Genomic DNA, 26,885 nt, shown 5'->3' with positions numbered 1-26,885 from the left:
CCCCGCAGACGGGCCATGAAGCTCCCAGCAACGTTTCCCAGTCGAGTCACTCTCAAGTCGCATTCAGACCGGTGTGGAAGAGCTTAGACCCGTTCGCGTGCGCCTTTTTTTGTTTGAAAACTTTTCAACAACGTGTGTTCAAATTGCGATTCGCCATCGTCAACAACAATCCACCCGGGTTTTGTTATTTTTTTGAAACAACTCCGCACTCCGCACTAATACTCCGCAACGGTTATTTCCCTCCACGCCAAAGAAAAATCGACCGCTCCTTTTCGGTAATAATCATTTGAATTTTGGTCATGGATATTTTTTTCAAAAGGAAATTATTGAAACTTTTAATCATTGGAAAACATTTTTCTATTTTTATTTCCAACCTGTTCTCTTCATTTAGTTCTCTGCAACGATTGACTCTCCAGTTGTTTGACGGGCTAATTATCTACTACTACTACCCCCCCACTTCCACATTTTGCGCAATGGCTGGACGTCCCAGATGGCAGGTAAGAGACTAACAGACGGAATTTTTAGAGAGATTCGATTGGGCATTTTTTTAAATTAGCTTTTCGGAAGGGAAGACGGAAAGTCTTTTGAAGGGAACAACCCCTTTTTCTTCTGTTCTTTTCCTTTTCTCTTTGCGTGTGGTGGAAAAATGCGCTCGGCGGAGGCGATCACGCCTTATAAGGCCACACGATAGAAGCTAGCAGCAGCAGCGGCAAACCTTTTCTTTCATGGCCCTCACTCTTTCGTTGTGTGCAAGTTTGTTGCATTTTCGGCCGGTCGTATCACCGGGGATCCGTCTCCCGTACGCGCCCTCCGATAAATACTTGCGGGGCTGCTAGAGGAAATAAAAAAAAAAGAAAGAAAGAAGAGTTGAACGATAGAAACCAGGCAACACCATAGACTGGACCAGAGAAAAGAGACGAGCTCAACGTCAACAGGGAACTCGAGAAAAGATGAAGCGTAAATATTTCTTGAATCCTTTTGAAATCCGGGAAGAAGGAGAAGAGCGTTTGGGTGTATAAATATTATAGGCAGACCAGACATTTTATGTGGATCCGGACCGGACCGGTCGGGTGTGAGTCACCCTCCGAAGCCGGAAAAACCGCACACCATTCGATACGGTTCATCTTTCGTTTAAAAGCAAAAAGGTTGAAGCGCTTCGTTGTAAACTTGTTGGTTGTTTGCGCAAACAAACCAAACATACAAGTCGGCCATACCTTTATTTATTTTCCGGGTTAGAAAAGGAAGAGAAATAACTAAAACACATCCGGCTGGAATGGACTCTTCCCATCCGCTCTAATGTGTAACTCGTTTTGTTTTTCTTGTTTTTGTTTGTTTTTCTGTTTTTTTTCTTGGGGAAGTTCTTCACGCGAGTTTATATTTGGTATGGAGGTCACCATCTAGTGGTAGTCGATGACAGCTGTGGAAATTCTTTTCTTTTCTAGAAAGAATTAAAAAAAACCTGCCTGACTTCACACACTCGATTCGATTAGCAACAACAGACGAAGACACTGGAACGCCAAAATGATTCGACGCAATTTCTCTTTTTTTTATTTTTTCACGGAATATCCAACTCGACTTTCTTGGCAGAGCTCATACAGCAGAGCCGGCAGGCTATACACTCCTAGATTCTTTTGTTTTGTTTTTTTCCCGAATGATTTATTTTGACCGATGCATACAACACGAAAGACAAGAGAGACACAGCTTGGACAAAGGTTTTCTTCTTTTTTTACTGTTGCGGTTAATATAATTAACAACAAAGGAATAATAGTGACAACACGAAATTCAAATAATAGTTGGGACAAACAGCCTGCGGCGGGAGAGAAAAGGAGTAGAAGGAATTGTATTATTACAACAAGTGTGAGAATGTGCGCTGGTTTGGCGGATGCGTGCGGATGCTGTGCAAAATTCGGTGGTTTCGGTTCGCTTCCATTTCTTTTCTTTTTTTCATTTCTCGCCCAATCTTTTCGACTTTCAATTCAAATTTCAAATGCAGATCCAAATATAGAGAATGTTGTGAGTGGTGTAGTAAAAATGAAACAAGAAAACAAAAAGGAAACGAGAGAAATGACTGCAGAAAGAACAAAAAATGAATTACAATTAGAAAATAGCTTCAATCTCGTTTTATAGCTCCGGCATTGTGTTGTTCGTTTGACGATTGAGCGAAACAATCAGACTGAAAACAAAAGGCAGGGAGAAAGTGGCTGGCTGGCTGTTATTAAATCAATTTGAAAAACAAAAAGAATAATTCTTTTATGCACAAAAAGTTGCTTGAATCAAGTCCCCCCTCAACATGATCCAACTCCCTTTTACGTCATTTATTTGGCACCGATGATGGGGGTTTAGGGGGCTGTGCCATCGAATTAAAAAAAGGAAATATATGTTATATAACCTCTCGTCTAGATGTTTATCTTCCAATCCCAAAAAAATGTCAATTATAATCATCAGTGAAAACAGAAAAAACAACCAAAATGAAATTAAAAAGTTTGGGGATTACGATAATTGGCTGTGAATTTTAGCGTCGCCGGCTGCTGCTGGGGAGAGAGTTTTGTTCTTTTTGTTTTTGTTTTCACATGTGTCGGGTGTTTCCGAATCCTCCGACGCCGGCCTGGGAGGCTCCTTTGTTAAATCCGGCCTGGAGTCCGACGTGTCCCTCGTGAGCACGTAATTGCTCCTCGGTGAACTCGCGTTCATTCTTGTCGGCCATCTTGGGTCCCATGCGAGGACCCGTGTATTCTGGATGCTTCTGCGTCTGCGTGGTGGGATGACATCACCGTCAAAGAAAATAAAAAAATAAAAAGAAGAACAAAATTGAGCAATTCCCCCATAGCTCCAACCGCTGCGCATTGGCCGAATTGTTTCTCTCGTGAAAAAATAATCGCCAGCGAGCGCGCTAGTTGCGTGCGCGCATTTGTGTTTGTGACATACCAATCGACTCAAGGCGTAGAGGCAGAGCGTGACTTGCGGAATGTTGCGACGCTCGTACAAATCCGCCGTCTGGAAAATTTCCTCCTCGGGAACGCCGTACTTTTTCAACGCCGTTTGAAACCTGCGCAACAAACACGCACACACGAAACGAAATATTATTATTATTATAACGAGCGCATTTGTTATCGGAATTCAGCCAGGAGGAAGAGGGATAGCACACCCGCATAGTTGAGTCCACTTTGTTAACGCTGCGACGGAATGTGTCAAGTTTGTTTTTAAAAAAAAACGAAATTGAAAAAAGAAAAACAGAATTGGAACGTGAAATATCGTCGCAGAAGACAGCGCCAAGCATCATTCAAATTTGGCGCGCTTGCACTTAATCTAAACTCGTTAAACGTGTTTGAAGCAGAGCCCAGCACAGCACAGTCGAGTCTCTATTGCGCCACCATCACGACCGCTCCAAAAATAGACAAGCCTCTTCTTCTTCTTCTTAACTTCTTTTTGCTTTTCGACTTCTTAATGGAACAGCTGCCTCCAGTCTTCTTTTCCTTTGGGGGGGATTTTTTCAGATTTTTTTTATTTTATTTTTCTTACGGGAAAGTGAGAAAGAAGGAAAGAAAAAAAATCATAAAAAAAGAGACTTTTATGTTTAGGAGGAGGAAGCAAGTCTCAGCCTCTTTAACACAACATCTGCCACCTCCTATTGGCTCTCTCCTACCCACACACGCACGCACACACCCGTTTCGTAGAATTTTCTTACCAAAATGTTTATCGTTTCTATCCTAGTGCTGACAAAATGCGAAAGCAATTTGTAATAACTTGTGGCTCTCTCTCTCTCGCATTGAACAAACTTTTCTTTTTCCAACCTCTTCGTGTGGGTGGGTGAATGACGTGTTGACACTTTGACGACGATATTATATCCCGGAAGAATTTCAATCGCGTATCATAATAATAAATAATAATGATTAGAATTAATAGTTGTTGTTTTCTTACCTTTGGATGTTTTCCATCAGTTTGAAACTCCCGCCGCTCGTTTGAATCTTGTTGACCGAGCCCGGCGCGATTTTGTTGATCAATTGGCACAAAATGATGCCGTCGCGCAGGACGTCCTCGTACGGCTGGCCGGGCAATTTCTCGCCCAAAACGGCCTCGATCCATTCGATGATTTCTTGTTCCTGTTCTTTGCTGCGGCCCTGTAAATAACATTGAAAAAGGAAAAATTGAATTTTTTCTTTCTTAAACAATTTGGGTTTTTTTTCTCCGATTCGCTCTAATGGCGTGTCAATTTCGACTTGACGTTAACTTGACATGGCGTGACACTTTGACGACAGTGTCTTCCGCACAGTTATGGATGGGAAAAATGCTCGTCAACTTACCACCATTTTCGCTTGCGATTGATGCTGAGAGTTGTACGGATTAAGTCAAAAAGTCAAAAGAATTTGAAAACAAATTATTTTTCACTGGAATCAAAGTGTGTGAGACAGAGAGAGTGAAGAGAGTGAGAAAGCTCGATGGCGGATGAGAGTAGACTAGGTCGCTACCGGAGAACTGTTGTCGGTTATGTAGCCGGCCAGCTGGGCGGGGAGAAAAGTTGAACCTTTTTTTTTCCAAACTCTTGTTATTATTTTTTCTTCCGCCGTTGGACGGAAGCCATGTCTCCCCCCCTCCCCCCTTACGGGAAAAAAAAGGAGGAGTGATGGAGTCTAAAGAAAATAGTTTCTTTTTTTGTTTTCGTTTCGGTATCTTTTCTTTTCACAATGTTTCGGGATCCATCCCCGGTGCCCTGTACACGATACGAAACACGACGGGCGATTGACAAGTTAATGATTTTCACACGCCGTTTGGAATGTTAATAATCATGCCGTGTCCAATAATTGGTGCGGAACTGCGGATTATGGATCATCGGATGGATTTTCATTATTTTTTTATTTTTTTCGAAACGGCTCATTTTGGGCGCCAAAAAATTTTGAAAAAGAATTTCTCTTCTTATTTGTTTTTTGTTTTTTTTTCCCGATTAGCCCGAAGGGAAAAGAAGGAGGCCGTATATCTATTACGAGCAAAAGCGGCCCGATAGGTGCGCTCACGTCATCGCAAAAGAGACGGACCCGTGCGGCGTTAGCGCCCGAATCTATTTTTAAACTTATGACATCCGCCCGTGACTACGGCCGTTCGGAACTCTCGGGAGAGCTTCTCTCACGCTGGTGGTAACCTACACCCGTCCGCCAAAATCTATCCGACCCGTTACCCTTTCTGATCTGCTGCCGCTTTCTGATCCCGTTCTTCTTCTTTTCTATTTTGTTACAAATCGTCCGCCAAATCGAAAAAAAAAAAAAAAAAAAAAAATTTCCGTAAAAATAGAAACGGACCGAATAAAAAAACCCGTGAAAGATGTTCAAAACAAATACAAAACGGTTGGTGAGCGTCACGTTCTCTCATTCAACACTTCCTGGATGGCGTAGAGCTATTTCAGCCCATTTTCTTCTAGAATTTGTGCTTGTTTGGTTCACCCAATCGATCCAACGGCGGATGGGATGACATCATCGACACGGAGCACTTTCTTGTTTTTTCTTTCACGCTCGATCCTTCCTCTATTAGATCTGCACAACGTATACGTAGTATATACAACACGATGAGCGCGAAAATCTAAACTTAGTTTTTGCCTGGCGTGTGTATTTTGACACACGGCGCATGGCCGGTTGGTGGAAAATTTATGTTTTTATTTCATTTCACGACTGTGTCGGGTGGGGTGTGGGGTGGTGGGGTGGGTGCGATGAACGGATGAGTCGGACTGGACACGTGTGTCTTGCCTGGCTTCTATTTCCGGATATCAAAAAATATGAAACCGTTTTTCACCAACTCTCTTCTTTTTTTAGTTTTGTCATCTTTTTTAAAAAAATGTTTAAACTTTTTCTTTCTATTTTGGAAAAAACAACAAGTCCCGAGTGTTGTTGCGTGTCATATTAGCTGAAACTAATTTGCGATTCATCTTTTTTTGTTTGTTTTGGTTTTTTTTTATGTACAGGCACTCGGCAAACGCGAGCCGGAACAGGAAAGCGAAGCCCAAGCTTGGATTGAAACCATTACGGGAGAGAGCTTTCCCGAAGGTGATAAAAACAGACATAATTACAACCATTGCGCTTTTTTACTTTGACTGGCCGGGAGGTTGGTGGTCGGAGGGAGGGCTTGACTTTATGATTGATCAGCTGCTTTATTAGATACAGCAGCAGCAGCAACTCAGAGTTACACGGCACATGGGTTGCCTAATGTTGCTAATAATAACCGACTCTCTTGTCACTCTTATCTCATTTGTTAGGTGTCTCGTATGAAGACGCTTTGCAAGATGGCGTCATCCTCTGCAAATTGATGAACATTGTCTCCCCTGGCTCCATCAACAAGATCAATCCCAGTGGCGCTGGTCATTTCAAAATCTGCGAAAATCTCAACAAGTATGAATCCAGATTACATTAAGACAATGTGTATACTAAGTCAGAGATCTTATTCAAATTTTTTAATTTTTATAATTTGATTTACTTACAGGTTCCAGGAAGCTTGCAAGAAATACGGAGTGCCTGAAAGTGATATTTTCCAAACGATCGATTTGTCTGAGAAAAAGGATATCGCCATGGTCACTTCGACCATTTTCGGTCTCGGAAGCGCCGTAAGTCAATATATATTTAATAACAATAAATAATTCAATAAATATTGATGTTCGTTTATGAATCATCAAGACTTACAAGCACCCGGAATATCAGGGACCCAGTTTGGGACCTAAACCGTCGGAGAAGAACCAGCGCAATTTCTCCGAGGAGCAATTGAAAGCCGGACAGACCGTGATCGGACTTCAAGCTGGAACCAACAAAGGAGCCACCCAAGCTGGTCTAAACATGGGAGCGTCACGAAAAATCCTTCTAGGCAAATAAAAGGAGGAAAGATTATGGATTTAAAAAAAAAGAAAAAGAAAGAAAACTAAACGAAATATTCGAAATTGGAAAAATTCAAAAAATCTATGACAACAGAAAGAGAAAAAAAAACGAAACTTCTATGCGCTTTGACTTTTATTACGTCTATTTTGTCTTTAATCTTTTTAATCAAATTCGCGCCCACAGCATATCTACCGCTCTTTCTCATTCGTTCCACGGAGGGCAAGTTTAGTTCCAAGGGAGATTTTTTTGTTTATTAATTCAAATTTAATATTAACTCTATTTGATTAACCACGAAAGAAAAAAAAGACCGAATGTAATTGTAATAGAACAGAAGCTGAAGCAATAGAAATACACGGGAAATTAACTTAAAAAGCGTTTAATCAATCGTTACAATCGACCGACGAAGTAGAATATTTTTTCTTGTGTGTATTTTATTTTATGGAATGTTCATTATATTGACATTCAATTTACTAATTTAGTTTAAATAATAAAATAAAACGACATTATTTCCCTACCTTCGTAATCCCAGCCCAGCCCTACTATTTTTATCGTTCCCTTCCTCCTTATTTCTAAACCACCAGCCGCAACGCCATCTCTGGAGCTTGCCATGCGTCCTATTATCCCGCCCTGACGGTTCTGACATAACCGACCGTGAACACGTGTGTTAAAGCAGGTTAAAGAAAAGATTAAAGTTGAAAAATGGTGGTTGAAATTCAGTAGGCTTGAAGTCACGGTAGGACTGAGCGGACGAGAGAAATTATTGAAAGATTCCCATCAATTTCCGAAGTTAAAAGTGAGAAGAAATTAGTGACGTTGAATCATGTCTAGTAGAGTGAGTTAATCTTTATAAAAATGGAAGTAATTGAGAAAAAAAAAGATTGACATTTGTTATGAAATGCTTATTTTTAGTTCATGCTTTCTCGGGTCACAAATGGAGGCTCATCAGGAAGTTCCGAAAATGGTTCTGATAACGAAAGTAGTTCCTACCACTGTCATTACTGTTCTGCTGTAAGTTTCAAGTTCTCTGATACTTCAGTTAATGTGTGACAACATGTCTTCTAGCCCGCCTTCTAGTTTTCCAGTAATCGTTTTTATTTTTATAGCAAAGCAGTCATGGTGCAGATGACTTTGAAGCATTGTTTGAATGCAAAATATGTTCTAAGGTAAATAAAATATATGCTAAGGTTTCTTTCTTTGATTGATTTGTGCTGTTTCTGTCCCTCATATTTTTTTATACTGTACAGAAATTTAGGCAGCTTTCTACCTACACACGACATAAGAAAATGCATAACCCTGAAGACAAAGTATTTATTTGCCTTTTGTGTACACATGTAAGTTACAGCTTAATGTGTCATCACATTCCTAATCATGGTTCATATGCTTTTTCTAGAACTGTGAATCTGAATTAAGTATGAGAAGTCATGTAACTGAAGCACATGCTCCAACAAAGTCTTTCTATTCAAGAATACGTAACAAGGAAGAAATTGATCAGGATTTAAGAAATCAGCATACTTGCCAAATCTGTTCGAAGGTATATTAATTTATATGTACTATTTTCTTTACTTTCATTCAATCCTCTAATTATGTTTTATAGTCATTTAGATTAAAATCTCACTTACAAAATCACATTCGCTGTCATGCTCCAAAACTGGTATGCATTTTATATGCTGCATGTATAAAAAGTTTTTTCAATTTACTTCATTTTTTTTTTTTACTAATATATATTTGTTAGAATTCTGAAAAAGGGTGTGGTTCATCTTCTAAACACCAGTCCACCTACAGGTAAATTTTTAAAAACACTATTTTCATAAACATATGTAATATGAAATAATAATAATAATAACTGTCGAAAATTTAGAAACGTTAAAGAGCTTTCGCAAAAGGAGAAAGGTACTGTAGGCGAGCCGCATCTGAAAAATGGATTGCAGAAATCAGGGATAGCCGGCAGCACTTCAGTTCTTCAAGGAAACTTCTGGCCGAGAGTTGTCCTCTCATCTCACTTAAACATTCTTTTGTCGAGCAGGACTGAAAAATGAGGTATCGAAGAATATTGTACTCAACTAGTTGGTTTAATTGGCATGGCTTCGCATAGTTTTCAAGTCTAACCTAATTACCTAACCTTTATAGTTACACAAATTAATTCCCTTTTTTTTGCATGTATCAAAATTTAAATTAATGGCATGCTACCTGCTTTGTATTTTCCCACAACTTACATTTTCTTTAGTTAATGAAATTGCTGTGTAACATTAGTTTTTTTTTGGGGGGGGGGTTTGTTTTATCCCTGGGAATATCAGTTGTCTTTGTTTGTTGCATGTTAGAAAAAAATCTGCACTTTTCCTTGAACGAAATGGCCATTTTGGTGTTTTTTTTTCCATTTTTTCCCATTTTTTGGGGGGTTTCTCGATTAGTTTTACCGCGTTTATTTGACGACAGAACTGCCAGTTGGGCTTCGAATTTTACACAATTTACAGTTTTAGATTGTGAGAGGCAAGAATTTTTTCTGTGTATCTTTGTTGGGCTAATGTTACACCATCACTTAGCTCAACTAAAACAAGTCTAGTCCTTTCAAGTTAAGTGTGCATGTTGAACTTGTCTCCACTTATGGATAATCCCGCGATGAAGTAAATTTGAGCGTTAAATGTCAACCACATCCACTTCATCCGGGTGAAATGGTGGATCGTGTTCTTGCACTCCAGTTTCTTGGTGATCACTATTGCTGGTATTTCATCAGCTTATTAGAAGAGCCACACATGTAAATAACCTTCGGACTCGGGAGTCATAGATTGCCATTTTTAGTCACGGCATATATAGAAAGGTAACTAAATTTTGTAGTTTTTTTTTTTTTAAATTATTATTTTATTACTTCAGTAGTCAATTTACCAATATATTTTTCATTAAATTATCTTTCAGGAAGCCGCGTGTCATGTCGAAGTTGATGACCTGTGTGCCTGAAAACCTCCTTTAAGGTCAACTACCATGGATTGGCATGAGTTCCCCTGATGGATGGATAAGGGTATGTTCTTTGGCAGTGCGGCGACTCCTGTGGCGCATGAGCCTGCCGTTTGCGCATGAGCCACCAGCAAATGATGCCTCAAATTAATTAGCCACGCTTGTCTATAGATCTGCCGATTCGTCTGGTCTTGCTAGTGGCATGGCTTTTGGAGGTCCGACATTCTCTCTTGTCAGTGGCACATGGTGATTGTGGTCTACCACCAGCCTCTTCTCCAGCTTGGTTTTGGTCTGATGGAGCCGTAGGAATTTCTGGAAAACGACAAGCTGGTCTTCGGATTCAAAGGAGAATGACCAGGTACGTATATAATGGACGGAATTTGTTTGATTAATCGTATACAACGGATTATTGGAAATGGTTGTTGAGTTAAATTTAAAACTAACTCGTTTAGGGTTAGTTAGTAGGCGGGCTGTGTTGTTAATTGGTTTAACCCTTACGGAAATATATATTTCAACGATAGAAGAGGTTTCTAACAAGGCTCAACTGTGTGCACCTCATAAAATGAATATGGATTGATCATGTGTTTTAAACCTAGATAATGTTGCAGGGGAATATTTTCAAAAAGCCGACTGTCCTTCAAACCGTTCAAAATAGAAGATTTATTCATTCACCGAAGAAACGAGTCAAATGACTCAAATTTCAATTGGTATAAAGTGAGTTTTAAGCCTTAACCATTTGGTGTTCATTTTGATATTGGTTGTTGTAGACCCATCCCCAGCAACGTCAAACTGCAGAAGGAAATGCCAGTTTGCATGTCTGAAGGTCACGGAGATCATTACGTAAAACAAGTCATGCAGCGGGTAGAGGTTGGGTGAGAACGGCACGTGTTACATCGTTATCAAGCAGGTACCATAGCCTCAAGGCTTAGCCATTTGGTATTCATTTTTATATTTGTAGACCCATCCCCAGTAACGTCAACCTGTAGAAGGAATGGCCAGTTTGCATGTCCTTCACACTCGAAGGTCACGGAGATCATTCCGTAAAACAAATCATGCAGTGGTGTAGAGGTTGGGTGAGAACGGGACGTGATGAAAAAGAAAAAGGAAAGGCTATAGAAATCAGTCGAGTGAGCATCTCCGACACGGCAACAACTGCAGCGCACTATTTGTCAGTTGGCACCAACTGCCTTACCTCATCGCATTACCAGTTCGCAATCATGGGTATATGTTCTGTTTTTAACATGGAGTTTTGTATTAATGTCACTTGACTATTTGTTGCATACTAATGTTTAAATTTTTATTCATTGTCTATTTAACTATGACGTTGTGCTGCTGTTGGGTGTTGTATCGTTGATTGCTGGGTCGGCCATTGGTGTACTGATGTCTCTGGTTACGGCGACTATGCAGACTACTTGTGCTGCCCCTGCCTGCTACACCGAGGCCCCTAATTTTTACAACACTCAAGTGCCCAAGTACTACACTACATGTTACGGTGCCCTGAGCTGCTCCAAGTCGTTTAAGAGGAGAGACAAGGTGGTAGAAATCAGTCGAGTGAGGATCTCCGACACGGCAACAACTGTCGTGCACTATGTCACTTACTGCATTCTTCGTCCTGTTACCCATTCGCAATCAAGGGTAAATATTCTGTCTATACATTGAGTATCGTATCAATTCCACATTTTTATTAATATAGTTATAATTGAAAAGTACACCAGTGACAAGTGTTGCATCATTCCCAAGCAGGTACAATTGCCGCAAGGTTCGAGTTGGATGGTGAATGAGGAAGGGAAAATCGTATTAAACGCGAGAAGGGAGATAGGAGTCAGTCGAATGAGCATCTCCGACACGGCAACAACTGCAGCAAAGCAGCGCACTGTCACCAACTGCATTCCTCATCCTGTAACCAATTCGCAATCATGGGTAAACATTGAGTGTTTTTTTAGATAGAGAGCTGTTTGAGTTTTGTATCAAGCCTACTTTTTCTATTCGTAAATATTCCAGTTATCGAGTGTTAATGTTTAAATTTAACCATAGTGTCGCGCTGGTGTTGGGTGTTGTATCGTCGATGGCTGGGTCGACCACTGGTGTACCGATGTCTTCTTGCTATGGCGAATACTGAACCGCACTGCCACCGCCTTACTACACAACAACAACTTACGCAACGACCAGTTACTACACCGAGGCCACCAAGTACTACACCACTAAGGCACGGGAGTACTACACGACTAACTAAGTATGCTGCTCCATCCTACTACATACAATGAGGCTACCAAGTACTACTGTTCCCAGCTACTGCAACGAGGTTCCAGCTCATTACTCCGCCAAAACGGTTGAATATTACACTGAAGCGCCAAAGTACTACTCTGCCCTGATATACCCAACCACAACTGAGGCGGCCAAGTCTCAGCCCCGACTTACTACACAGAAGCTGCTCCTTCGTACTACGTTGCACAGAAATACTACACTGATGCTCTAGTTCACTACACCACAACCTACGCTACACCTAGCTACTACACCAAAGCCAAGTACTGCACCGGCAAGGTCGAATATTACACAACCACTATGCTGCCACAGTCTACTACACCGTAGCCCCCAAGTACTACCCCGTCAAGGTCGAATTTTTCACAACCACTATGCTGCCCCAGTTTACTACACCGAACCTAAGTATTACTCTGCTCCAAGCCTTTACTAAATAGAGGTTCCTGTTTACTACACCACACATCCCCGAAGAATTATACTATAACCTACGCTGCCACCAGGTACTACACTGAGGCTCCCAGCTGCTGGGGATTGGACATCACCAAGGAACCCGAATATTACACCACTACTTACGCTGCTCCGACCTACTACACCGAAGCCGAAGCTCCGAAGCACTACTCTGCTCCGAGTTACTACACTACTAAGGCATCTGAATATTACACCACAACCTACGCTTCCCCAACTTACTACAAGGAGGCTCCTAAATACTAGATCCAAAATTTCTATATTATTTAATCATGTTTAAATTTGGCGTTTATCTTCATGGTTATTAGACACTGGGAATTGATTGTTGATCTTTATTGAAAATAAATATTTGTAATGCGGTAAATTTTCTTTTAAGACTTATTCTCAAACCTTTCAACATTGCGACAGGTGTTTTTATTCGTGTAGGACTTCTTCAAGACCTGTTCGCTGCGCTGTGATTTGTTTGTTTCATGTTTTGGAGGTGACTACTGCCTTAGTCGCCCTGCATACGGACATATTCTTGTGCTTCGGCGATTATGTTTTTTGGGTAAGTTGTGAAGAGACGTAAATACTTAGCTTTACTCTAAATTCTGTTTAGAGTTGCATTTTTTCGTTAATGGAATTCATTTTCAGAGGGAAAATAATCTAAAGTTGTGAAAGTTGATTTCTTTAAGTAATAGGCAAGTGTCTGACTCTTGTGTACACATGAAAAACTTTGAAGTTGTAAGAAATATAGATACCTAGACAAGACTTGGTATAAATTAAGAGACAATGAACAAATAACTTATAAAAGGAATCGCTTTATTGTCCCACCTCCACCCACAATTCCTCCACATTTTACAATCACACAAATTATACATGCATAAATACATACATAAATACACTTAAGTTAACCCGTTGGCTGCCACGCCATACAACCCGTAGGTTGTCCTCTACTCTCTACGCGCCATGTCTGAAGGATCCATGACCAAGCTGGGACTTGCCATTGCTGACAAGTCCGGGCTGACACGGTGACGGGAGAAGATGGAATGCACGACTCTAGAATCCATCACCGTATCGACAAGGGGGAAGTCCCTATGGTGCACTGCCTAACAGGCGCCTTGCGGCGAATCTTGGGCTGGTGCGACTGTCCGACCCCGCGGCATGTAAACCACGAGACCAAACAGCGCGGCCCGTGCTAAGGAGCTACAAGGGGGAACAAAGGCGTGGCAGCCAACGGGTTAACTAACACAAATAATATTACCAACAACAAATGATGATCCGCGCTGACATTTTGGAGATACCGGAGATTTTTTGGTGTCCATCTTCGCGAGATCTCCTCTGCATTACCTGAATAAAGACAAAACAATTGTTATTAAGTGAAATGCCAATAAAAGTTACATAATACAATAAGGTAGATTAATCTGTTTTTTTTTTGTGTTCAAAACTTTACAGGCGCTTAAAATTTTGCTTAAAATTAGCTTTCAAAATTAAGAACTGTACACAGAACAAAGCTCACTTGATAGTTTCATGAAAATTTTCCGGAACTAGACCGGAAGTAAGCGATAGCGCCTTAACCATTGATCTGATGTCAAATTAAACCATATATTCGTGATCTCCATGAAATTTGGGGTCGATATGGTATGATTTAAACGAAATCTAAAATTTGGCCAAAATCGAGAATTTTCCTGAACTATAGTTCAGGATAACTCTCGAAACCGGAAGTACGCGTACGTACAAATAAAAACATGAACTTTACCACAAATTTGACGAGGATCACGAATATGTGGTTCTTTTTTGCGCCGAATGAATATTTACTGAACTACTGACTAAAATGAGAAAACCGGAAGTAGAAAAAAAAGCAAATATCGAAAATTTAACAAGTGAGCTTTGTTGGTGGAATAGATATCGTCAGTTTTAACTAAAATATTTCCACGCAATAGCTGCCGATAAACGTTTAAAGAGATTTGCAAAGTAACTGAAACTGACTGTTTCGACAGCTGAAAATTATCGAGCCATCTAGCGTTAGAAAAAAGAAACACTTCTAAGTCTAAGTAACACTTTTCCGCGCAAGAAGGGCCTGATTTTGGAATTATTACACAGACAGAGCTTAACGTAAATAGATTACTAGTAGATAATCTACGAATTAAATAAGTCAATTGTCCGGTACCTGGCCATAATCACGTGGTGAGTGACTGAAGGTGTGTCACAGCAAATGAAGTGATCGCACTCGCCAGTGAAGCAAGACAAGTTGTGTAGCAGGCTAGCAGCATAAGAAGCACTGAAGTAGTGAAGCTGGATGAGCGAGCGTACGTCTTGAAGATAAGGATGGAGAAGAACGTTGGTGGATGTCCCTCTTCTGTCATGGACAAATCCAGCATTGGCTCAAGGATGTCCGTGGGGGATCTTTAGTGCTCTGTAAAAAAAAAAAAAATGTGTTACATTAATGAAAATATAAAAATTTAAAAAGCATATCAATCTTTAATTCTTTACCTTTTCTATAAGAAGCACACTGAAATGTTCATGATGAAAAAACGGAATAATGGAATTACAGCAACCAACTGCATTACTCTTCAGGTGGTATACATTTCCTGATGCTAAAGAGAATGTTATGAATTATTGCAGTAGTGTGGTGATAGGCCGATTATTGATGCTTACCTTTAGCCTATGGGTGATGATTTAGTAAGGCATCTGATGTGGAGTAGTTGGTAGCAGTAATGGGAAAATACCTTATCTCCGCACATTTGTTTCAAATATGAGTTTTAGGCTTTTGACAGCATGAGGATCTAATTGATGGAAAATGACTGAGCGCTAAGTCAACTTGTTGGGATCATTGACTGACAGTAGCTATACATCTAAAATTTGAAGAAATAAGTTGGTATAATAGAAAATAAGGAAACCAGGATAAGGTAAACTTACATAAGATACGAAGTTCAATTTGGTATTTGAAATCACAGGAATAGAAGTATAATTAGCAACAATTTGTTTCGCCCATTTCGTCTCGTTTCATGACAGGGGACGTAGGAACAACAAGTACGACAGTGGCGACATCTAGTAATGAGTTTTGAATCTTATGTTAGTTGCACATTCACAGTCGCATGGTCGCACATACATGACACATGACGTCGTAACTTTCATAAGTTACTTCAAAACAATTTTAAAATTAAACAACGGAGATCGGATAATGAGCTAACTGGTTTAAGTAATTGATCACACAATTTTTAGCTAATGATTCTTACTGCATTCTTGACTAAATGTTTTTAGATAATTTTAGCTGAAGTTTTCGTGTACCTGGCTAACGGTACGTAGGTGCTCGTGACAGTAGAAATAAAATGGTCTAATCAAAAAGTGCAAGCTCGCATTCTATGTCTTCTGAAGCCAAATAATTTCTGCTTCAAGGTATTTCATCATATCATGTTGCAAAAATTTAATCAACTGTTTTCTTTAAGGTTTAAAATGTTCATGTTAACTTTTCCCTGTCAAGTTTTTGTAAATCTTCAAGATGTTGATGCCTTCACCAGATCCAATTCTTGACTGCTATCGATTTTGCAGACAACAGCAACAAAATGTTTCTACTCAAGATTTTGTGGTGATTACCACTTCTAATTTAGGACAATGTAAGATTTGAGGTATTGCTTTCTGTCACTACAATATGGGTTGAAAATTATACCTAAATGTACTTTCCTTTCAGGTTAATCCCTCTGCTGTTATAGTTGTTTGGAAACTGACAAGAGATTGCTGGAATTGAAGACTGGTATAATTTGTGTAGTTGTTAGTTAACTTACAAGTGCATAATCTGGGCTCCCTTCTTTTCTGTGGCCCCGTTTCCCTAACTAACCACTAACCAACGCCCGCCGGTGGGGAGGGCTCTGGTCGAACGGGGAAGGCGCATGATCAGAGGAAATTTTTTGGAGGGTCATGAGTCTAACCAGGAAGTCTACTATGACTAATCGCTTCTTAGCAAAACTGACCATACTCTTCTTCACTGGTCAGGTAATCTTCCTGGTCAGTGGTCAGAGTCAATCAACTGAATCAAGGCAGTGTCTTCCCTTTTCTTGATTGATTGTAACTGCAAGTCAGCAAAACAGCTATCTAAGTTTACGGTTAGTGATGGTTAGGTGGAATATAATGTTGAAGATTTGATTGAACAAATTTATCAACAAATTTTTGATCAACAAATTTATTTGAGAATAATAAAGGGTACGATGTTAATGAATGTAAATATATTTTATTTTCAGATGTTATATTACATTTACTTTTGATTATGAAGTGTTTTTGATCTGCATTGAATTATTATTTGTTTTAGATTAAAAACATTTATTTCCACATCAAAACTCTCTTTACGCACATTAATAAAAAATAATCGTAATGTAGGCACGTACGAGCACAATTATCTCACATGGTCGTACAGGTTCAACCTCCTTCAATCAAATTAAAGGTTGACAGCTTCATCTATCACACTCATCCACACTGCCTTAGGGGTTGTGACTCCTTTGTCTATCCCCTGGTGGCAAGAGATTTTAAAATTCCCACATTTATAAATCTTGGAGCATAGAGCTCTTTTACACTTCAGGATAACACCGGCACCAAAGACTGCATCAGCTCAATATCACACCTTCCACTTGCTGGCTTAAACAAATCCATATTAAAATTGGACTTCAACAAAGAAGTTCAGACTTCATCCAACTGTCAATCCTACTTGAAAAAAATCATTAACATAGCGAAAGGAAGTCTCACGTAACATAACAAATGACAGAAGTCAGTCACTTTTAAATATTACAAAAGAATCCACTGTTGGCAAGCTTCTAAAAATAAAAAAAAGTTTTAGCTAACATAAGGAAAAGGTGGAATCTTAATAGACTTGATTGAAAATTCTACAAAAAGTGAAGCAAAGGGTTATAGTCACTCTGGTCTAGTCATCATATAACTAAGTCTGTAGCCTTGCGGTTAAATACTAGATCGACTAGATCAACATAATTACTGTAGTTTTTCTGACGAAACGTGCTGCAGGGTGTTCATCAGGTAGCAAGACTGCAAGAAACGACGTTTAGGCAAAATACACAGAAGCATGACAGAAGTTTCAGGCCACGCGATAAGATTATTTGGCCAAGGGCAAATTCAAGGATAGATTACCTAAATTAACACATTCAGACACATTCAGTAAGTAAAACCTTAACAAAATCAAAACAGGAAAAAACAATTACCTGTTTAACTTGATGGGAAATGTAGAGCACACGGCATGATGAGAAGTAACACACTTTCGCTTCGTGACTCGGAAACAAATGGATAATGGCGGAAATTTGGTCGCCGTTGATGAGTCACGGAGACACGCGCCACCTGGTGGACATATTTTGGCCACCTGGTGGACATATTTTGGCCCCCTGGTGACAGCCGACAGTTCCTTAGCATACGAGCGGATGGATCTGAACTGTTCTAAATATCTCTCGCAAGCGGCTTGAAAGAGAACTTGGACGAAAGCCTTCAATTTTGTAATTTATGCCTTTTCGACTATTTGATATCCAGTTTGTTTAGTTTTCTGTTCCTTTTATGGGAAGGATCAGCTCTAAAAACTCGTTGAGAATAACCCGAGAATAACAGCTCCTTAACGGGCATCAAGACCGTGTCTTCACAATCCTCTCAGCTCAGCTTGACCGACGGGTTTGAAGTCGAATCTTATTGAGTGTATACGAGAATAGAAAAACAATCGCTTGTTGATAACGTGTTCCGTCAAGGATATCAGAACAGGCTAGAGCCAGCATCTGAGAGTTCTTCATTGTTGTTTTCACATCTCCCAATTCTCTATGACATATATTGTGACATGTCTTCTTTTCATTTTCGGAAGCCACAACACCAAAAAGCTTGAGCTTGCTATTAGAAGTTAGCCTTTCACTCGTACCTTGATTCTATCTCATGGATCATAAAAGCTTTACTACGATTGTTTCTTTAATTGGACGGTATGTAAAGTAAAAAAATTTTGTTTAGTGTCCAATGCCATTTTCAATAATTGAAGATCTCGTCTGTTAAAGAAATATCCAGAGTCCAGACCCCCATCTTCAGTCTAGACCGCTAATAAAAGGTAATTTCAATTATTGATGCTCGCGAGACGTCGTAAAACGTAGTGTGTTACTGATCGGTGAAAAACTGTGGCGACGCTGCTCCAATCAATACTGAGCAGGAAGCAATGGAAAATCCTGCGCCAATTATTTCCCGGTTTCACTAGTAAGTATTCAATTCCATCAACAAAGAGAAATAAAGCCAGACAGAGACTATCTTATTGTTCTTCACTTGGAGAACCAGCGCCAGTCGGAGTAAGGAGCCTTGTAGCGTTCCGTCGCCGGATCGGCCTCGACAGTAACCATCTTCCGCGTATGGCACCAATTGTGATAGGAAAACGACAGAAATCCGTTCCAGGAAGTCACGTGAATCGTTAATATAATTAATAATTAAACGTTCGATTGAAACTGAGTTGGCTTCCAGGTAGAACTTTTCACTAGCTAATTGCCCACTTCCGTGATAACAAAATCAAACAATATTTCCAGGTTGGAAAGTTAAACTTAATGCAATCAGCTGCCCCAATATATTGTAAATATTTTTTTCATAGATGACCAGATTATTGAATAAGTAGTATTGATGGATTCAGTACTGTTGTTTTGCAGGGCCAAGTCTGTGCGTATGACATTTTGGGTTTTAAAAGCCTAACCTAACACACCCTAAAAGAAATCCTCAATAATAGCCAATCCCTGTTGTAGATTCATATAAGAACAAAATATTTGGATAGCCACGGGGATTTTGTTTACGGTTGTTTCACTTTCGGTTGCAAGGTTTGTTCGCAAGGTTAACGTACGCATTGATTTTCTGGTACAGGCAACCTTCTAGGCTTCCAGCGATGGGTGGTGGGTTGATCAAGTGGGTTGGAAGTCGCGGTTTTGGCTGGGAGGTTTCGCTTTCCTCAGGCGCTGGCGGGAGTGACCGTGAATATTATTTTGCTGAGTACGAGCGAGACAAAAATAAGAGCTTCTTGGCGGTTAAGCCCATCGCATGACAAATTCACAAAACCTTCGTGGCAATAGATTTCACCTTCAGTTTATACCGTCACATCTTCAGCTACTGTTGCTGAAGCACACCAAAAGATCGGCGTTCTATTTCAAAGGTAATAAACACGGTATAAAACAAATAATTCAAAATGTTGACATAACTATTATTGGCTAAAAATCATGATTGGAAAATTTCGAATGGCAATTACAGATGAGGATTTTGTTGTCATGGCAACTGGTGATTGTGTTGGCTCTTTTTCTGCTCGGCTTTGCTTCTTCAGAATTAGAATCGCCAGACGATCGTGTAACTGATCCCATCCAAACCTCAATTGACTCTCGAACCGCTTCAACGAAAAAACCGGCGCCGACTAAAATGTTTTCCATGCAGCACGAGTCCTTTTGTATCAACATTTACGAAAGTCAAGAAATTAGTAACAAGAAAAAAGAATATTTCCACTCGCCGATCACTCTCCTAGAGCACACCAATGTTACTCCTCTTCAAAATAAGCTCCAAGTCCGTTTTCACATTTCAAATTCAGAAGTCCTCAACAAAGTGTTAGAACGCCTCAACCTCAAGCTGCAGCTCAGTAAAAAAATCGAGCTCAATCAAGTGAAAGTCCTCCCTTACGACAGCGTCAGGCTGACCAGCAAAGTACAATCTCCTGATTTCTCATTGATTGATGAGTGGATTCTGTATGACAATCCACTTAGGTTTTCCTTGATCTGCCCGACACGGGAAGATTGCAATCGAGTGAGGAATCAAATACTTGATAACCCCAAAAAATTTGATCATTTACGACTTGAATTTAAGTCTCAATTTAACGACGGTATGCTGATTTGAAAGAAATTTGATTTAAAACAAACAAAAAAAAAACATTTAATTTTACTTTTGCATTTTTAGATATTTGTTCCATTGGTAGTCATGAAACATCTCAAACAGTCAACAACAACGGTATTTAAATAGATTAATTATCTAATTTACGAATAAAATGGCATAATAGGATTTAATGAAAAACAATAAAAAAATTTCAAGATTTATTCATTAATCTTCGAGACCAATTTGAGGCACAAGTGACCAGCATTAAGGAAGGTAGAATACATAAAAATGAATTGATTATTCGCTATTGTTCGCTATGAATTAAACTTATCAACTGTTGAAACTAAAAGGTTTATCGGATAAAATCCAAAACATGGAAAGAAATCTTGCAGGTAATTTTTGTTATCATTGGAAGAGATATTTTTCCCACGTAAAATTCTAAATTGTTTTTAATTCAACAACGGGACTTTTTATATGATAATATTTGATGATTGTCAAGTTCAAGTCAGATTTTTTAACCTAATAGTAAATTAAAAATTTAATTGGTTTGCAGAGACACGAAATAAATTGGAAAGCACTGAAGCAAAACTAAACGCAGCTAGCGAGTTAATTAACAACGTCAATGATCTGACTACCAAATTAAATGGCACAAAATTTGAAATTATTTTTAAATCTAAATAATGTAGATTTAAAGTTTTATTAATCTTGTTTTCTGTGATCTGTAGCAAGTTTGGAAAGAATCGTTCAAGACCAAAAAGCCGTAGAAGACAGTCTGAGAAAAGAACTGGGAGGTAGGCCTATAATTTATTTTTTTTTAAACGTGAAACCCCTTTCTAACCTAATGAAATGGTTCAGCAACCTCAGCAAATTTCGACTCAACGAAAATGAAGCAGGATTTGGGAAACGCAATTGATGCCGTTGCTGAGTTGACAAAACAATTAAATGGTAAAATTTTGTGAAGTTTGTTTACAATACGACAATTACAGAAGAATTAGAATATAGAATAATTTGAATTTTGTTTCAATAACAGCCCGAACGAATGAAATAGTTGACATTGGTAAAATGCCAACTTCATGTTCGGATCTGCAGCGAATTGGACATAAACTGAACGGATTTTTTATGGTGAAAAGTGTGAGGAAGATGGAAACAGTTTACTGCAACTTTTATCCTAATAACAATTGTACGACAAGTTTTTTTTTAAAATTCATTATTGATTGTCTAAATTGTCTTTTGATTTGCAGATATACAAAAATGGATCGGGTACGCCGATGTCAAATCAGAGCCCGTTTATTTCTTCGTCAAGAGTAGTTCCAAGTTCGACACTATCAACAGTCCGATTCAGTTCAAAATGCAGCGGGAGAACGAGGGAAATGCCTTTAGTTTGGAAACAGGGATATTTACGGCACCACGACCGGGAATTTATTTCTTCTCTTTCATAGGACTGGCGGATTTTCTAACTTCTTCATCTAAAGTTTTGCTAGGAGTTAGCCTTCAATTGAACAGGGATTTCAAGAGGGATTCAGTGGGAATGGCTTATGTTGACGATTTAAACACCACAGATCGAAAAAGTACAGTGACCATTCAGTCTACGCTGAAATTAAAAAAAAACGATCAAGTCTGGGTGGAGATTACGTTCATGGAATCGTCAAGTCTATTTGCCACCTATTTCACCGGTTTTCTGCTGGAGGAGGAACTTTCCCCATTTCTAAATTGAGTGTTGAATTGTTGATCATCCGACATGCACAAAGCGATCATCGACTGTCAGAGGACAGGGAAATGAATTTTTCATTGGACTATACAATAGGGAATGGAAGGCATAGGATGAATTTTCTATTTGATTAATAGAAATTTCTCTTGAAAATTTGACTGCGTATGCAAATGGACTGAATACAATAATAGATTAACAACGTTTCTATCTGAAATAAACATGAAGATGCGATAAGTAAAAAACTGGCTTTGATAGCCAGATTTCTTTTTTTAATTCTGAAAGTTCAGTCAGAGAAGACCAGACTGGTTTGAGGACTGGATAAATATGTTACGAGTTTGGTGATTGGCTTATAGTAAGAAAGAAAACCCCAATTCTAATTCCTCAACAACAAACCAAGATAAAAACCGGCATAACGTATTCAGCACAGAATTTACTCATCTCACGCATAGTAACAACGCCACCTAATAGTAATAGCACGAACTTTTTATTTTATGGTTATTCGGGATAGCTTTTACGGTAAAAATCCGAATGTTCTGCTTCGAATCGCATAAATCAACGCCAGGAATATCAAATGACACTCCTGCTTGATCACCCACTGGACTTTAATCGCACGAACCCATACTTGCATATGCAAAGCCAAGACTGAAAAACTCAGATTCGAAAAAGCCTTCCCTCATATTTCTGTATAAATACGCAGTAATTTGTGCGTGGATATTCAGTTCGGAATATGCGTCAACAGTCTTGTCTTAGATAACTAATACCAAGTTCTCGTATATTTTCATCTTAAGTAAGTTCGGCCTATTACTTGATCTATATATGTTTTAGAAAATTGGTTCAAACATTCCCTCCTTTTAATTCAATTGCAATTAAAAATCAACTATCTTTTTCCCTCACAATTTTTATAAAGCTTTAATTGAAAATGGCAACGATTCCGGTGAGGTCCATACTCGCCATCTTTTGGGTTTTTGTCGTTTGTTGTAACTGCCAATCAATTGACCCCGGTGCTTCCTCTTCTTGGGCGAAACTTCAAATCTCACCGGACACGTTAAGTTCCATGGAGTACGGCAATTTTCTCATTGAAATTTACGAACACGCCAATAACCATAAAACATCAACGACCGCCAGCCAGAAAAAATACTTCTACTCTCCCCTCGCGCTATTAGACCACAAAAGTGCCGTTAGTATATACAACAACGTTACGAAGCAACCAGAGATGAGATTTCGTGTGGAAATGTGGAACGCCAAAGTCCAAAATGAAGTGGTCAAACATTTAAACAAATCCATCGGTCAAGAAATACAATCCGATAAAGTGAGAGTTATTCCCTTGGAGAAGGTCATTCTCACGAGCAACACACCCACAGCAGATTATTCGCTATCGCCAGTGTGGACGAATTATGACAAGAGCACAACCCTGAGGCTTTCTCTGTCGTGTTCTGAGCAGAAAGTCTGCGACGATCTGGCTAACGAAATGCGATCTAATCCCGAACAATTCGACCACTTAAAACTCCTCTACAGTTTGTCATCGCAGACGTCGCAAACCAAACAGACGACCATCAGCATCGACAGCGTCACTTCCGGTGAAATGGTTACTGCTCTTTTACAGAAATTTGGAGACAAAAAAGAAATTTTTCTGACGGCCAACGACGAGAAGAAAATGCTGACGGAAATGGCCACCAAATTCCGAATGGACACATTTGACGACTCTGAGGTCGAGTCTCCTGACACGGAATCGCAAATTTTAAATATTTTCAAAGATTTGCTGGCCACGTCTAGGGCGACCATCAAAGATCAAAGCGACAAAATGTGGAACTCTGTTTTCTGGAATGAGGACAATTACCGGCCGGACAAAACGACGAAAACTTTAAATGAAATCATAAACAAACTGGACAAGGAAACTCAAAAGAAACTGGCGGATATGTTTCAAAAAGCGGAGAAGCAGTCGGAAATAACAGAAAAATTAACTTCGAGTAATAAAGACGCGGAGAAAAGACGAGAGGAACAAACTCGTCACGAAAATCAATCGAAAGATACAAATGAAAAGGAAATGAGAAGATCACAAGCAACGGATCGAGAACAATCTAGTCGCAATCAAACTCGCAATGACAAATCTAAAATCAACAAAGTTGACACGGAAGTCACTGCCAGTGGGTTTGGAGTTAGTTTAGGCGCCAAAGTCGAAGTAGAAAATACTAACACGCACAATACCGAACAACAAAACGAGAATGCTGAAAACGTAAAAAGAAGTTCGGATGAACATAAAAGAAATTTCAAGAATAATGAAAAAATCCAACACAATTACGACTCAAATAGTTGGGCTGACGTGGACAGAATCAGTTCAACAATTTCAGGGAAAATGGCAATCGATTCAGACAGATCCCGTCGAGTCGAAATATTGAAAGAAGACGTGGAAAAGTTATTGCAAGAAAGTAGAAACCACGTGGAATGGGACGGAGAAAAATTTGTGCCCAAACCCATGCAACTGAGTAGAATCAATTTGGGCAAATTTCGTGATTCTCAATCCTTTCAGGATCGCAACGTCCGTGTCCGTTACACGAACGCGGAACTGTCGGCTCCAATCAAATTTACAGACAACACTAAATTGGCTGTCACTGACGAATGGAACAATTTAAAGGACGAACTCAAAGGTTTTTAACAATTTCTTAGATTACAATGAAATATTTTTACTTTAATCCTAAATAAATTGCAGACCTTAGAGAACTTTTGGTGAAAACTAAAACCGAAATGGAAAAAACAAAGGCCCAATTAATTAAAGGCACCAATGATTTATCAAAAAAATTAAATGGTATTTGATTATTATTACTCATTCACTCGTCATCACGTATAGATTTAAGTTCGACATCTTCTCAATTCTTTTTGCAACTGAAAAATAATGCATATCAGATTAATTGTTTTCTGCGATTGTGTAGCAAATTCGCAACGATTTGCTTACGTAATAAAACCGGGAATAAAATCCGCTAAACAGCCGAAAACAGTCTGAGAAAAGAATTGAGAGTATAATTAACATTTTAAAAATCTGAAATCATTTAAATTTTAAACATATTCGAATGAAATTATTCAGATACTTCACGTAAACTGGAAACAACAACAACAAATTTGGCCTCGGCGAGAACGGAATTGAGCAGCACAAAGTCCGCCGTTGCGGATTTGATTAAAAGATTAAATGGTGCTGAATTAGATCGCTTTATCAATTTACCTATACAGGAATAAAATTGTTTAATTTCTATTCAACAGCCCGAACGAGTGAGATGGTTGACATTGGTCAAATGCCAACCTCGTGTGCGGATCTGCAGCGGATGGGTCACAAAATCAGCGGATTCTTTTTGGTAAAAGGAGCGAAAAAGATGGAAGCGCTATACTGCAATTTTTATCCTAATCAAAATGGTACGCGTAATCTTTACCTGTATGGTATATCATATGGCCACGTTTGCCGGTTATTAATTGCCTAATTCCGCCTAATTCTTTTAATTGCAGACAAACAGAAATGGATTGGATACGCCGACGTCAAATCAGCGCCCGTCCATTTCTACGTCCAGAGAAATTCTTCGTTCGACACAACTAACACTCCGATTTCGTTCAGTTCGGCGCGGGTAAATGAGGGAAATGCTATGAGTTTGCCAACGGGGAAATTCACGACACCGCGTACGGGAACTTATTTCTTTTTCTTCACCGGAGTGGCGACATTTCCAGTTTCGGCAGGTCACGTTCAACTTGGACTTTATCTGAACGGTGGTCAAATCGGGAAGGGCGTGATTGAAAAGTCAAACGTCCTCCTTCGTCAGTGGAGTCTGTTGTCTCTCCAGTCAACGCTGTACTTGACATCGGGGGATCGAGTCTGGGTGCAGATTGATAGCCTAGCATCAGGGGTGATTTTGTATGGCAACAGTGACCACCTGACTCATTTTACCGGTTTCATGTTGGAGGAGGAAATTGTCACCTCCTTTTGAGAATTTGTGTTGATAACGCGAAATGCACAAAGTGGTTATCGACTGACGGTGCAGTCTGAGGATTATTCTTTATTTCTATCCTCGCAGATATGGGAAATAAAAATCTAAATTTTAATTGTCAGATTTCTAAAAAGGACAGAAAGTTTTTGGGGTGTTTTCGATGACGTTCGCATTAGATGTGATCACCTGAACCGAAAAAATAACGAAGGTCGGATTCGAATAGAAAATTCACCATTGACAAGTCAACGCAAACAACAGACGCACACAATCAATCTCTAGACAAGAAATGGTCTGTGGGTATGCCAGACAAGAAAACGTATTGCAAAATGATAGACAAACTTGCTTAGCATTATGACTCATACAATGTATCTGGAGCACGAAAGTGTTAAGAACATATATTATTTGTTTTAAACTCACTACTTTCAGAGAGGGGTGACGCGAAGATTAGTGTTGTGGTTTGACGACTGAATACGATTTTGGGTTGATAATTGATGAGGCCATAGTTGATAGTTTCGAGGCTGCCGGAATTTTGATCGACATCTGGTCAACACTCAACAGGGATACGATTTTGGTGACTGTCAATTAAGATAAGAAAAGCCCAAAACAAGGAATACAGTTCAAATTTTACCCCAAACAGCACAAATTAATAAGAAAAATGTCATCACGTTCACAAGAAAACTTCAAGCACCTCATGCTACAAAAGTACAAGACAAATGCTCGTGACTTCGTCTGCATAAGAAAAGCCATCTAGTGAGTAATAGCATCAACTATTATTTTTGAAATTATTTTTGCGCATAAGAACATTAAGGTGTACCACCTAATACTTTCCACGATCTGATCCATGACCATGAATCAGTGATT

General features: G+C 39.3%; 7 protein-coding genes, 1 long non-coding RNA gene and 1 pseudogene across 11 annotated transcripts in view; 6 read left to right on the top strand and 3 right to left on the bottom strand.

Annotated features, from left to right (window-relative positions):
* Nucleotides 1–26,431, top strand: part of LOC124336700 — a 580,524-nt gene extending 554,093 nt beyond the window's left edge. Inside the window, exon 22 of the mRNA XM_046790482.1 lies at nucleotides 25,552–26,431. Coding sequence (XP_046646438.1) covers nucleotides 25,552–26,024 — 473 coding nt within the window. The 3' untranslated portion in view covers nucleotides 26,025–26,431. The remainder of the gene's footprint in view (nucleotides 1–25,551) is intronic.
* LOC124336054 overlaps nucleotides 1–26,885 on the bottom strand; it is a 570,649-nt pseudogene that overhangs the window by 110,472 nt on the left and 433,292 nt on the right.
* Nucleotides 1–26,885, bottom strand: part of LOC124336181 — a 455,543-nt gene that overhangs the window by 331,686 nt on the left and 96,972 nt on the right. The window lies entirely within an intron of this gene.
* LOC124336489 (muscle-specific protein 20-like) lies at nucleotides 54–7,220 on the top strand. The gene is made up of 6 exons (XM_046790325.1): nucleotides 54–275; nucleotides 392–497; nucleotides 5,948–6,029; nucleotides 6,239–6,371; nucleotides 6,463–6,583; nucleotides 6,654–7,220. The coding sequence occupies exons 2-6, from the start codon at nucleotides 474–476 to the stop codon at nucleotides 6,843–6,845; spliced, it is 552 nt and encodes a 183-aa protein (XP_046646281.1). The 5' UTR covers nucleotides 54–275; nucleotides 392–473; the 3' UTR covers nucleotides 6,846–7,220.
* On the bottom strand, nucleotides 1,703–4,465 carry LOC124336501 (muscle-specific protein 20-like). Its single transcript, XM_046790338.1, has 4 exons — nucleotides 4,302–4,465; nucleotides 3,919–4,118; nucleotides 2,926–3,046; nucleotides 1,703–2,749 (listed from the first exon to the last, which is right to left on the bottom strand). Exons 1-4 carry the CDS (start codon nucleotides 4,305–4,307, stop codon nucleotides 2,567–2,569), a joined length of 510 nt encoding a protein of 169 aa, XP_046646294.1. The 5' UTR covers nucleotides 4,308–4,465; the 3' UTR covers nucleotides 1,703–2,566.
* On the top strand, nucleotides 7,477–9,196 carry LOC124336444 (zinc finger protein 442-like). Its single transcript, XM_046790252.1, has 8 exons — nucleotides 7,477–7,680; nucleotides 7,758–7,856; nucleotides 7,952–8,011; nucleotides 8,093–8,179; nucleotides 8,239–8,379; nucleotides 8,443–8,499; nucleotides 8,581–8,630; nucleotides 8,707–9,196. The coding sequence occupies exons 1-8, from the start codon at nucleotides 7,669–7,671 to the stop codon at nucleotides 8,882–8,884; spliced, it is 684 nt and encodes a 227-aa protein (XP_046646208.1). The 5' UTR covers nucleotides 7,477–7,668; the 3' UTR covers nucleotides 8,885–9,196.
* Nucleotides 10,669–12,885, top strand: LOC124336399. Of its 4 annotated transcripts, none has more exons than XM_046790193.1 (5): nucleotides 10,669–10,704; nucleotides 10,756–11,014; nucleotides 11,205–11,432; nucleotides 11,541–11,717; nucleotides 11,832–12,885. In XM_046790193.1, exons 2-5 carry the CDS (start codon nucleotides 10,802–10,804, stop codon nucleotides 12,000–12,002), a joined length of 789 nt encoding a protein of 262 aa, XP_046646149.1. In that variant the 5' UTR covers nucleotides 10,669–10,704; nucleotides 10,756–10,801; the 3' UTR covers nucleotides 12,003–12,885. The 4 variants fall into 4 exon arrangements, 3 of the variants coding, with proteins under 3 accessions (XP_046646149.1, XP_046646148.1, XP_046646146.1); XM_046790192.1 differs by having other exon boundaries at nucleotides 11,538–11,717; XM_046790190.1 differs by having other exon boundaries at nucleotides 11,505–11,717.
* On the top strand, nucleotides 15,587–16,695 carry LOC124336572. The gene is made up of 4 exons (XR_006917067.1): nucleotides 15,587–15,702; nucleotides 15,765–15,899; nucleotides 15,985–16,129; nucleotides 16,192–16,695. It is a non-coding gene; the product is annotated as an uncharacterized LOC124336572 (long non-coding RNA).
* Nucleotides 19,169–22,163, top strand: LOC124336174. Its single transcript, XM_046789873.1, has 10 exons — nucleotides 19,169–19,650; nucleotides 19,746–20,361; nucleotides 20,436–20,486; nucleotides 20,568–20,624; nucleotides 20,702–20,743; nucleotides 20,905–20,997; nucleotides 21,077–21,142; nucleotides 21,207–21,296; nucleotides 21,382–21,531; nucleotides 21,593–22,163. Exons 2-10 carry the CDS (start codon nucleotides 19,746–19,748, stop codon nucleotides 22,063–22,065), a joined length of 1,638 nt encoding a protein of 545 aa, XP_046645829.1. The 5' UTR covers nucleotides 19,169–19,650; the 3' UTR covers nucleotides 22,066–22,163.

This window comes from Daphnia pulicaria, chromosome 4, assembly GCF_021234035.1.
Source record: "Daphnia pulicaria isolate SC F1-1A chromosome 4, SC_F0-13Bv2, whole genome shotgun sequence".
NCBI lineage: Eukaryota > Metazoa > Arthropoda > Branchiopoda > Diplostraca > Daphniidae > Daphnia > Daphnia pulicaria.
The sequence above is the reverse complement of the archived record's forward strand: the minus strand, read 5'-3'. Positions and strand labels throughout refer to the sequence as shown.